Source organism: Carica papaya, chromosome 3 (assembly GCF_054855325.1).
Source record: "Carica papaya isolate Zhongbai chromosome 3, ASM5485532v1, whole genome shotgun sequence".
Taxonomy (NCBI): Eukaryota; Viridiplantae; Streptophyta; class Magnoliopsida; order Brassicales; family Caricaceae; genus Carica; species Carica papaya.
Window position 1 is genome coordinate 30,787,152 of NC_142311.1, and position 12,483 is coordinate 30,799,634.

The 12,483-nt window shown below is 31.8% G+C and overlaps 2 protein-coding genes across 4 annotated transcripts; one reads left to right on the forward strand and one right to left on the reverse strand.

Annotated features, from left to right (window-relative positions):
- Positions 1 to 483: 483 nt before the first annotated feature.
- LOC110819962 (Cox19-like CHCH family protein) lies at positions 484 to 1,831 on the reverse strand. The gene is made up of 3 exons (XM_022049319.2): positions 1,346 to 1,831; positions 1,200 to 1,245; positions 484 to 644 (listed from the first exon to the last, which is right to left on the reverse strand). The coding sequence occupies exons 1-3, from the start codon at positions 1,502 to 1,504 to the stop codon at positions 601 to 603; spliced, it is 249 nt and encodes an 82-aa protein (XP_021905011.1). The 5' UTR covers positions 1,505 to 1,831; the 3' UTR covers positions 484 to 600.
- A 3,401-nt stretch (positions 1,832 to 5,232) lies between these two features.
- On the forward strand, positions 5,233 to 10,637 carry LOC110819850 (putative E3 ubiquitin-protein ligase RF298). 3 transcript variants are annotated; one of them, XR_015818011.1, is made up of 5 exons: positions 5,233 to 5,408; positions 5,707 to 5,751; positions 6,002 to 8,180; positions 8,362 to 8,491; positions 9,779 to 9,901. XR_015818011.1 is itself a non-coding variant. In XM_088216468.1 (4 exons), the coding sequence occupies exons 3-4, from the start codon at positions 6,012 to 6,014 to the stop codon at positions 10,319 to 10,321; spliced, it is 2,712 nt and encodes a 903-aa protein (XP_088072594.1). In that variant the 5' UTR covers positions 5,233 to 5,408; positions 5,707 to 5,751; positions 6,002 to 6,011; the 3' UTR covers positions 10,322 to 10,637. The 3 variants fall into 3 exon arrangements, 2 of the variants coding, with proteins under 2 accessions (XP_088072594.1, XP_088072595.1); XM_088216468.1 differs by lacking the exon at positions 8,362 to 8,491 and having other exon boundaries at positions 9,779 to 10,637; XM_088216469.1 differs by lacking the exon at positions 8,362 to 8,491 and having other exon boundaries at positions 9,713 to 9,850.
- Positions 10,638 to 12,483: the final 1,846 nt, after the last annotated feature.

The following is a 12,483-nucleotide window of genomic DNA, read 5'->3' on the forward strand; positions in this document are numbered from 1 at the left end:
AAATTAAAGTTTTAAAAAAAGAGCGGGCAAGCCCAGCCCTAAAAGCCCGGAAAAAAACCCAACCCAGAAACCCCATAGGGCGTTAGGCCCAGTCGATGGTGATAAAGAAACGGTGCCGTTTTGCAAATAAGGAGAACGCTCCAGGTTCTCCCCTTTTGCTTATTAGGGAGGGTATTATGCCCATCTCCTCCCTCTGTTTCAATCTTTGTATGACCGTGTTGACTGTAACAAGGAATTGTGTTTGAAGCTGTGATTTATGAATTTTTAATTGAATTGGTGTTTTAGCTACTATGAGAAGTATGGACCTATCATTACCTTTTTCAAAATTTTTGACAATGAAATAATCAAAGAACTCAGACTATGGTCTATATAGTATTTTATTGTTTTACAACATTTAAATAGAAGCTGTGATTACGATAAATATCACAAAATTTGAAACTTAATCAAGATATATTAAATAAATAAAATAAAATAAAAAAGAACTTTAGAAAATCAGAGAGCTCATATTATATATCTTGTTATAAGAACAAAAATTTCATGTATAATCTGTAATCCAAATTTCAAAATCATATTTTGTGATCCAACCTTCCCTTCGCTTGGTCATTTCTTCCTCCTTTCATTACATGCCTTCAAAGCTCCAACCTCTGTCAAAAGAAGAATTTTCCACCAACATTATATAATACTGTACCAATCGACATTAGCATTTTATACTTCAGTCATGTATGTATGTATGTATATATATATATGTATATGTATATATTTATTAAGTTATATCTATGTCACAAAATAATAAGTTGTGAAGTACTGTTTTCGAATAGAATCTCCACAGCCACATTATATATACATATATATATATATATATGAACACCCAGATACACAGTGCGATGCAAAAGGTCAAGCACCCTTTGTGTATGATATTCAAATCTCATTCTTTGCAATTAGGGAATAACAAAATTCACAGGATAAAACAAGAAATACCACTTTAAAAGCAAGTGAAGATTCCGAAACAAAATTTAGGGAATAAACAGTGAAATCGACAAAACACCCAATCGATTTGATGTGGATTTCTCGCTTTTTCACACAGCATGATCACGCAGCGGTCCCAAGTTCGTAATAGGAATTTGAAACAATGCTAAAACCCTAGATTAATAGATAAAATAAATGAAAAATAGATTGCAAGAAAGTAAATATTGTGTTACCTTTCTGACAAGATTTCCAATTCCTATTATTCTGAACAAGACAGTCCTGCAAAAAAGAAGAGAAGAACAAATTGTTAGGGTTTAGTGTTTTAAATTGAAAGGTTATAGAATATCGTCGCCTGTTGAGCGAGGGAATAACTAATTACCTGTAACGACAAATAGAGAGCAGAACATTCTTTGAGCTGCTTCACGTTCTCATCATCGTCATCTGCTTCCATCTGGTGAACAGGCGGCGTGTGCGATGGAAACTGAGACTGGGACTGGTTAATCGGGTTTGGGTTTGAATCCAGGGGGTGTTTATCCATTTTCAGTGATAAGTCTTTTGATTGTATTACCGAGCAGTAACGAGTTATTAATGTTAGTCTTCTACTTCCTTTTAAGAAGAGCTGCCTAATCCCTAATGAATATTTATCTTCGCCAAAACGTAAATCCTTCTTCTCTTTTCCTTCACACCATCTTCTTCCTCTTTTTCAGCGTCGCGTATTCTCCCTCCTCAGATTGCCCATTCCCCAATCACTTTCCTTCCACGCTTCTTGATCCCGCCAGCCACCTGCTTCCTTTCCTTCCCCTTTTTTTTCAAACCTAAACCTTCTTTTCTGCCTCGTTGTCGACGCAGAGGGAAGAAAGCTGCAAAGCCTCCCAGAAACGACGTCGTTTATATGAAGGCTCTTATGAATCCCTAATGGGCTAGGCATGGCTTGACAATCTGGTCTTTTTGTGTTGCTGGGCTATGTAAAAAAAACTATTATTTTATTCCTTAGAATATTCGTTATATTACAATTAGTTTATATTTTTTTATTATATATAAAATTATTTCGATTCATAATATTTTATATAACTGTAAAAATTTTGTATAAAAAAATTTATTTTTGTTTGGTCCATACCGTTTTAATAGAATTTAGAAAGTTGTAACAACTAAAGAATAATTTTACTAAAATAATTGATTTTTTAATTTAAATAATTCAGATGATAATAACAGACACTATAATGAAAAAAAAAAGTTTTCAGTAATTATTTTACTTTTATAATTTCTAGTCCTGAATATAAATACTATATTTTTTAAAAATTATTTTTATGTTTATGAAATAATAAGAAAAAGTCTTTTGCTATTTTGTAAAAGAAAAATTAAAAAAAAAACATATTTTTAAAATAATTTGGTAAGTCCACGATTAAATTTTAAGGAACAATAAATTTGAGAACAAAATTATAATATAACTCATGTTTCAAATACTAAATTAATAATTTGCACATAAAATACTATTGACAGTTTTAAAAATTATGTACGGAGATAAATAATAAGTTAAAATATATCTTGTTTTTATTTATGATTAAAAAAATTTTAAAAAAATCTAAATAACTTATAAATAAAATATTTTTAAATAAAAATATATTATTTAATAATCTTTTTTGACAAATTTAAAAGATGATGATTTTATTATTTTTTATATAAAAATTAAAAATTAATAAAATTCTTAAATTTCTTAAAATCGTAGAAAAAATGAAATAAAAAAAAACTATTCAAATAAATTCATCAATATAATAGTAATAATAGGTAAGATATAAATATTAAAAAAAATAAAGTTATTCAACACCATTAGCATAAATAACAATAATGAATGACAACAAGTGGTTTGAAATGAACTTCAAGCTTTTTATCTTTTAGCACATAAGAAATGTTAATTATGCTCTTAATTTTTATTTATAGTATAACATCTCTTGTTCTCCTAATTTTGAGTCTAAGTTTATTTATATTCAATATTTATTTGATAACAATTATCATATCTACAATAATCATTAAAGAAATTTTCAGCTTATAAAACATTGTCAATATATTAATATTTGATACAAACTAATTGTGTACATATTTCAATGTTCTCTAACATCCACACTAATAAAAAACTTAATATAGTACATTATATATAATCAATTAATTTATCATGTGAAAATTTGTAGTAAAATATTTATTAAATTATATATCAACTTAAAATTCATATATTCTAAAAAGGATTATAAGGTATAAATCTAAAATAATTGAACTAAAAAATAATAAATTACATAAAAAAAAAACTTCAAAAATCAAAGTTAAATGAGATAAACTAATTAAATAAAACATCTAACATAAGTTATCACTCATGACCATATAGTGTGCATTAGTTATGCATGGGTCTCTTAATCACCAACGATCACCCTTTTTACCAAAAGACTCGTATAGCAATGGATCATTATTGTTTTTATATGTCATAGCTAAGAAGGTAAAGATTTAATAGGCAACAATATTCTTTTATTTTTATCTTTTATAGTAAATAAAATATTTTTTTTACTGATTGTCAATCACTAATTTTGATAGTAGGGCGGTATAAGCCAACACCGGATGATTATGAGCAATTTGAGATAAATTATCAACTAATGATATTCATTATATTTTATAAGTATATATGCATCTAATACTATATATTTTTTATTGTGATGTAATAATTTTTTAAGAATTATTCAAATTAGTTATTTTGTTCGTATATGTTAACCAAGTTAAACAAATTTTTTTTTTTCTTAAAGATAGCTTTAGGTGAAGTTTGCTTATTAACCATTACTGATAAGGTGAGTAATACCCCTTAGAGGAAAAGTTGTAGTTTTATTTACACTAAGATTTAATTGCTCGTATTATTTTTTTTTGTTTTATTTATAAAATTGTAAATTATAATATTACCAGTAAACTTATTTTTAGTGTGGATTTCTACTCAAATTCATAAATTTAATTACAACTTCATGAATCTAGTTATGCATTTTTACTTTTACAAGCTATCCTAAACTAAGAAAAGGTTTGAAGAAACTTGGATTTGACTTTAAGTTTTAGTTTTAGATATAACACAATAAGGTTATGAATAATTTTTTTTTATAAATTTATGAATTAAATTATATATTTTTAAAAATTATCAAATTCTACTACTAAGTTATTTTGTTTTCATAATCGAATAGCTCTAACCCAACCATTTTATATATTTACTGTCATTATTCGTCTATATAATATTGTCAAGCACATAGTTATTTATTCTTAATTTTGTGTGTATTATTTGTTCAATCCTAATTATTCTATTTTCTTTTCCTTATGATAGTGGTTGTTCTCCCTCAACTTACTATGAATAGATTAGATCAAAATTTTCTATCCTTATAAAGTAAGGTTAGTTTCTTTACATTAAATTATTTTATTCTTATTTTTCAATTAATCATTCTATAATAAGATGAAATATTTCTATGCACTTAATAAATAATATCATTTTTATCTTGAAAATTATTTAAATAAATGAATATATATATATATATACATACATGCTAAAGGCTACTATTACCTCTAAGCCAATAAAAAAGGCAATACATAACTTTTTATAGTAAATATGTGATAATTATTATATTAAATGAAGTAAATATTATAACGTTTGAAAATTAAATAAATACGTTCATCTAAAAAGATAGTAAAAATTAATTAAAATATAGGATGATTGCTCAAAATTATAATATTTAATTATTTTAATAAATATTTCGTCAAAAATGTTTATACTAATTTCTATATTAAAATAAATGTAAGTAAAAATATCAAATATATGAATGCATTAAATTAATTAGTAGGTGTGTTTACCTAAGATATTCAATGATACATCGAATAGATTAGCAATGCTAGAAATAATGTTAGTACTCTCTCTCTCTATATATACATATATTCAAGTAATTTTTACATCTATGTGTTATAAATATATTATTTTCTCATAAATTTTATTAGTCAAATTCTATTAGGAAAAATGCACTAATAATAATAATAAATTTTTATTTTATGTGCTGGTAAATTTGCCCATATTGGACTAGATTAATAGAAAAATTGCCTATTTTTCTCGAGAAAAAAATAAATAACAAAGAAAATTTGTCCAATTTTTATCAACCAACCATGGTTAGTTTCACGGAGCAAAATTCCGGCAACCATGGTTAATAGGCTAGGCTAGCGAATAAATAATAAAAATCCCTCAGCCCAAAAATTTCTATACAAAGAAAAGAGAGTGGGAGACGTTCAATGCTCTAACACAAATATATGAAATAGAAAAAAAATATATATATATATATATTTCTATACAAAGAAAAGAGCTAGTATTTTTTCTCGTGTTCTCCTCTTCTTGCGAGATTGGGCATAACTTTGATTTCTCGAACTTTATAGCTGAAAATCTGGTATGCGTCGATCGTTCGATTCCGATCATGAATCACATATTCTCTCGCACTTCGTTTCTGGATCCTTCTGTGTATAATCAGTGACCTTATGGATTCTTGAATATTAATTGTATAAGATATTTTTTGATGTAATCGGTTCATTTCGATGTTAGATTCGTCTTGAATTCAAACATTTAGTGGATAAATTACGTGCGCTTGCTATTCGGTTGGACTGATAATGTATTTGTTACTGAATTTTCGCTTCTCGCTACTCTTTATTTGTGATTGATTTGGGATTTTTCTTTTGTTCTTTATGCAGAAGTCGGATTATCAACCGTTTTCATTTCTATACCTAGATATAAAGGTACGTGCTATTGTCTTTGTTGTCAAAGTTCTTAATCTGGATTTTTCAATGATTTAATCTGTATTTGATATTAGGTGATGATCTAATCAACTGCTTCCTTATCCAATTTCTATGATGAATTTGGATTTTATTTCGTTTTTATTTTGGTTTGATTGAATGCCTGATTGTTATTTTGGTAATGCATTGTCAAAATGATATACGGTAAGGTTTGAATAGATTATCATGTCATTTAAGGATAGTATTTTTGCAGATAAGAAAAAATGGCGTCAATGATTGCTAAAGGTAACAGTAGTAGCGGTAGTAGCAGTCAAGTGTCTCCTTTGGTATCAGTCCAAGAAAAGGGAAGTAGAAACAAGAGGAAATTCAGGGCTGATCCTCCTTTAGGTGACCTGAATAAGATCATCTCTTTGCCTCAAAATGAGTGCCCAAACTATGAATTCTCAGCCGAGAAATTTGAGACTGCCCCAGTTCACGGACAAGCAAGTGCCTGTGATGTGTGCGGTGTTAATCAAGATCATTCTGATGGGTTGAAACTTGACCTTGGATCGTCTAATACAATAACTTCATTAGACTTTGTGCCAAGCCGACCTAGAGATGAGTTAGAAGCAGATGAGTTTCAAGATGCTGATTGGAGTGATCTTACAGAAAGCCAGTTAGAAGAACTCGTATTAAGCAATTTAGATGCTATTTTCAAAAGTGCAATTAAAAAGATTGTTGCCTGTGGTTATACTGAGGAAGTTGCTACAAAAGCTGTTTTGAGGTCTGGCCTTTGTTATGGCTGTAAAGATACTGTTTCAAATATAGTAGATAATACATTAGCATTTCTTCGAAGTGGTCAAGAGTTTAATCCCTCAAGAGAGCACTACTTTGAAGATTTGCAGCAGTTGGAGAAGTATATATTAGCAGAGTTGGTTTGTGTTCTAAGGGAGGTTAGGCCTTTCTTCAGTACAGGAGATGCAATGTGGTGCTTGTTAATCTGTGACATGAATGTTTCACATGCTTGTGCAATGGATGGCGACCCATCTAGCAGTTTTCTTAGTGAAAGAGGTTCAAATGGGAGTTCCTCTACTTCCACACAACCTCATTTGAAAACAGAAGCTAAAAGTTCTGAATTGGACCTTCCAAATCCTTGTAAACCAGTGCCATCAGTTCCTTGTTCTCATACTTTGCAACCTGAGGTACCCACCTTTGGGGCTCCAAACATAAACCCCAAGCCTAAAAATTCTACTTTTCTTGGGGGAATAGGCTCAGATAAAGAGAGCATTACTTCCTTGTCTGATGCTGTGGATAATAAAACGTTTACTGCAGCTCTACCTTCTCCATCTGCTTTGACAGAAGAAAAGTTTGTTAGTAGTAGAAAGATGCATTCTGGTAGCACAAAGAGAGAATATATACTTCGACAGAAGTCTCTTCATCTTGAGAAAAACTACCGGACTTATGGACCCAAAGCATCTTCCAGAGCTGGAAAGCTTAGTGGTTTGGGTAGTCTAATCTTGGACAAGAAACTTAAGTCTGTCTCAGATACCTCTTCTGTTAATATAAAGAATACTTCCTCAAAGATAAGTACGGCAGTGGGGGTTGAAGGAACCCAAGATAATGGGAACCAGAATTTTTCAACCAATCCAGGAGCATCTTCTGCAGTATTCTTGGAAAACATGAGTACTATTTCAGCATCACCCAAAAGCAATATAGCATCTGCATTACACCCAGTAAATGGACCAAATATAGTTCCTGCAGTTAATAATCCTCCGGTATTGTCAATTGCTGATACTGAACTTTCTCTTTCGTTGACTTCCAAAAGCAACTTTGCTTCTGTTCCTGCAAACTCTGATGCTGAGGCACCTAATTGTAATTATGCTGGTATACCATATGATAAGTCTCTTGGGCAATGGATGCCTCAGGATAAGAAGGACGAGATGATTCTGAAACTGGTTCCTAGAGTGCGGGAAATGCAAAATCAGCTCCAAGAATGGACCGAATGGGCCAATCAGAAGGTTATGCAGGCTGCACGTAGACTGAACAAGGACAAAGCTGAACTTAAAACACTAAGGCAAGAGAAAGAAGAAGTTGAAAGACTGAAAAAAGAGAAGCAAATGCTGGAGGAAAGCACCATGAAGAAGCTTTCCGAAATGGAGAGTGCTTTATGTAAGGCTAGTGGACAGGTGGCACGTGCTAATGATGCTGTCCGTCGACTAGAGGTGGAGAATGCAGCACTGAGACAAGAAATGGAGGCTGCTAAATTGCGTGCAGCAGAATCTGCTGCAAGCTGTCAGGAGGTGTCAAACAGGGAGAAGGATACATTGATGAAATTTCAGTCCTGGGAAAAGCAGAAGACTTTTTTTCAGGAAGAGCTTATGACTGAAAAAAGAAAAGTGGCACAGCTGAGTCAAGAACTAGAGCAAGCTAAAAGTCACCAGGAACATTTTGAGGTATGTTTAAAAGTTTCTATTCCCCATTAATTTGATATTCATTTTCTTCTTCTTTATCAAGAGTAGTGACCCACTTATTATTATAATAATTGTTTAATAGAATTTCTATAACATGATACTCATATAGACAGGGTAAGGAAGGCAACCATTACATGATGTGGGCATTTTTGGTTTCTGACAGATGAATTTCAACTGATCATAAATTATTACATATTGATTCATTGCAACTTTGGGTAGTCAAAAAGGTTCTGTCAAGTTCTCTATGGTTGAGCTTTATAGATGAGTGGTGAGACAAGCAATTATGAACCCTGGTAATACTCAACTTGTTTCTTTTCTCAAAAAATCCAATTAGAAAGATCTGGATTAGGATTCTCACCTTGAATGTACAGTAATTTTCTGTGGTAACTATAGCTATTTGAATGTGTTTACATGCTACTAGCGTCCATTCAAACATCACATAAGTTCAAAAGTCAAAATTGGACTACTATTACAGGAAGCAAATTGCTATTGCAAGTGCTCCATGTGACTGGAGCTTACTCAGTTCATGTAATCAACACCAAATACATGCATGTGCAGAGAAGAGAGTGATGTAGTGTTAAGAATTGGATATATTTTGCTTGCAGAAGAGTATAAGAGATACTATAAGAGGACACTTTTAAAACGTGCCTTCTATATCCTTTTAGAGAGAAGATTCTTTGCTGATCTAGATCTTGATCAAGGTTTCGCTGAGGTGCATTCTATGTTAGTAATTATATCATGAGTGTTTAAGATTCATTCAGAATAATTTTGGTAGAAAACCCTTATCATTTAGAGACAGGATGTTCTGTTCAATATTCAGAAAAATCTGGTGTTCGTTTGTTCTCCTGTCAACTTGAAATTTGCATGGCTTGCTTAGCATCAGACAGCTCAACTGACCTTCAAATGGTCTTGCTTTTTCTCAATGGCTTACCTCTACCTCCCTATAGGCATCTACAGCACATGCACTCATCCACACTTTTTTATGCATGTTTTCAAACTTCTTCTGATGAGAAGTTTCGGCTATGTTTGCCTTATGGTACATGAAAGCATTTTTCAAGTTTTTGTTTTTTAAATTCATGTGCTTCTGCATAAAAACATGAATGTTAATATGTGTATATATTGGAAATATTTATTTCTTCCTTTCAAACTCATGTCATATTTTCATTGTCATTTTCCAAACATTCTTTTCATGTTTCATCTCCACATATGTTTATGTATGAAGTATAAACATATGTGGACCTAGAAAATAAAATCTTGAAGATGTCTTCATGTTCCAAATGGAGCCTTATTTTTTTTTTCTTGTGAGCTAATGAAGTTTTCGCATTTTTTTGGCTGAAAAGTGTCAAATTTGAATCTAGTTTGCACACATGGATCAGAAATACGAAAGCATGACAATAATTTTTGGCGTAAATTGATATGGGATACAGCATATTTTTTCTGATTACAACTGCACTTTCATAGCTTCAAAGTTATACTGCTTGCTGGTTCAAAAGTTCATGGGCTATTCCCATTAGGTGCTTTTAGCGATATAATGGCTATTACTGCTGGGCCGTTCTGATTGAAAAGGAAAAACATCACAGGCCAGATGGCAACAGGAACGGAAGGCGAAGGAAGAACTACTAACACAGGCCGGTTCAATTAGAAAGGAAAAAGAGCAAATTGAGGCCTCAACAAAATCTAAGGAGGATAAAATCAAATCAAAAGCAGAAGCCAATTTACAGAGGTACAAGGATGATATCCAGAAGCTGGAGAAAGAAATTTCTCAACTGAGACTGAAGACTGACTCCTCAAAAATTGCTGCACTCCGGCGGGGAATTGACGGTAGCTATGCTGGGAAAGTCTCGGATATCAGAAATGGCCTGGCTCACAAGGAATCCTGTACACCTTACATCTCAGGAATGATGACCGAACTTCATGATTTCTCTGGTACAGGAGGCGTGAAACGTGAGCGTGAGTGTGTAATGTGCCTGTCAGAGGAGATGTCTGTGGTTTTTATCCCATGTGCTCATCAGGTGGTCTGCACAACCTGTAATGAGCTCCATGAGAAAAAGGGGATGAAGGAATGTCCGTCTTGCAGAAGTCCCATCCAGCAGCGTATTCCTGTACGTTATGCTCGCTCTTGATTTTTTTATACTCTTGAAGTGAGTTGAGTGTTCTGAATAATGTTTGTGGGACTCCTTTGCATTGAATAATGCACCTGGATTACAGCTTTCAAGAATTCAGACAATTAAGTTGCCTTACATTGGAAGCTTGATGTTTTGTGTATGCCTCCTTCCCTTCTGGCTTTTGAGCTAAATGTGAGGTAGCTTTAAACTTTGAACTCGGATTCGGCTTTAATGCTACAAACAAACATTGTGCATGAAAGTTGCTTCTTTAGATGTACAGATGAGATATATAACTTCATACCAAGTAAGAACAAGTTGTCATTTTTAGTTTTAACTGCGTCTATCATGCTTTTAACTGGACAGTCTTTTCTCATAAGCAGACACTGAGTCTGTCGTCAAGGGGATGCTGCCATAGTGTCTTAGAGGAATCAAGTCGTGAATTTCCTCGGTGGAGGATCTCTAGGAAGGCAGCGTATAGGCTGGACTAGGGTATATGACCACCTTTCACTGGTAACCTCATCAGGTTACCAGTTATAAACTGGTCGGCTTCCTGTGGTCAGAATTATATGAGAGTATGAAATGAATTTTACACGAATGACCATTTTTATTTCAAATTCAATTGGATTTTGTGGAATTTGAAAATGTGAACCTAATTATTTAGAAAAGAAACATTGGAAATGTGTTTTGTAATCTTGATGTGTGTTTTGTTTTTAAATATTTCAAACATGGGTATTGGAGACAAATTTTATGGCATATTTACACTAAACAAACAGCCCAAGACAAATAATTAGGTAGGATGGTTCTGAGTGAAATCTACGGGTCCAAATCTAGAATGGTGTTGAGAAACAAAATCTGAAGCACAAGCCCCATGTGGTCCTTAAATATAAAGCCCAATAGAAAGACTAGAATGCTAAACTACAAGGAACCAAGGAGCCCAAGTTGGTCAAATCAACCATTTGGGCCAATAAGATTTTATAGGTCTTAAAAGAACTGGTTGTCCAACATTAACACTCTGATATTTGAATTTAGGAATCTGGCTAATTGTGTAAAGTTACTTAAGGTGTTAAAACTCTAAAGAGAGTAAAATGGTTAAAAAAAAAAAAGAAAAGGAAAAATTAACAACTTTTTACCATTCATGTCCAATTATATTCTATAGGTCTAAAGAGCTTCTTACTCCACATTAAGAATATTTTAGGTCTTTGAGAATTTTGTCATTGACCAAGTGTTTGTCAATACAAAAAGAGCTGAAAGCTCTATAGCTTTTATTTACGATTATATATTTAAGTGTCTCTGGTAGTATAATAATGTTGAATATATTATTATTTAAATATATTATTATCAGAGAACCATATGATCTAATTAATATAGATAATAAATTTAAATATTAAAGGGGATATTCCCCACTTACTTGGAAAAATAGATACGCAGAGACACATGTATATATGCGTTATAAGAAATTATTCAATACAAAATTTATTGATCGATACTGTATAGCATCATCTCACATGAGAAGATGAGTTCTACAAATTTTAGGTGAGATCTATCCTGTATGTGAAAATAGATATGGAAACTCGTTAGAGACTAAAACTTTTTCCACGTTATACAATAAACATATATATATACGGATATGGTACTTTATAATAATTGGTAGAAAATAAATTTATAAATTTTAGTGATAATAAATCTATTTTTCAATATTAATTTTTTTAAAAAAATACAAAATAAAAATTCTTCATCACTTTAAAAAAAAAAAGAAATTAAAAGGGGAAGAGAGATGTGATTAAGAAAAAAAGTTTATAAAGCTATGGCTGATATAAATTATTTAGCAGGATAAGAAGGGAAAGAGCAGGAATTCATGATGGTGTATGTGATCAGGATTACGCCACGTGTCCAGATACTATTTGCTATCACAGTATATTCTTAGAAAGTTTTGGAAGGGACCCACTCTAAGGTCTTCATTGTCAATGGCATCGACCACTACATTTCACATTAAAGATCCCCTCAAAAACCTCTCTTCATTTATTATACGTACACACATATACATTTATATATGTATGTTCCCTTCGACCCGTCAATTAAACATCTATATCAAAGTATGGGTACGGTGTCAAATTGAACCTACTGCTATTCTTTGTGATATACATACATATATATACACGTTGTCCGTTTAAGTGGGTATG

Excerpts from the sequence above, each read along its gene's own strand:
- LOC110819962 (XM_022049319.2), bottom strand. The coding sequence starts at position 1,504 with ATGGATAAACACCCCCTGGATTCAAACCCAAACCCGATTAACCAGTCC. Across the intron at positions 1,246-1,345 it reads CTCTCTATTTGTCGTTACAG|GACTGTCTTGTTCAGAATAA; the intron begins GTAATTAGTTAT and ends TCTTTTTTGCAG. Across the intron at positions 645-1,199 it reads TTGGAAATCTTGTCAGAAAG|AGGTTGGAGCTTTGAAGGCA; the intron begins GTAACACAATAT and ends TTCTTTTGACAG.
- LOC110819850 (XM_088216468.1), top strand. The coding sequence starts at position 6,012 with ATGGCGTCAATGATTGCTAAAGGTAACAGTAGTAGCGGTAGTAGCAGT. Across the intron at positions 8,181-9,778 it reads GTCACCAGGAACATTTTGAG|GCCAGATGGCAACAGGAACG; the intron begins GTATGTTTAAAA and ends AAAACATCACAG.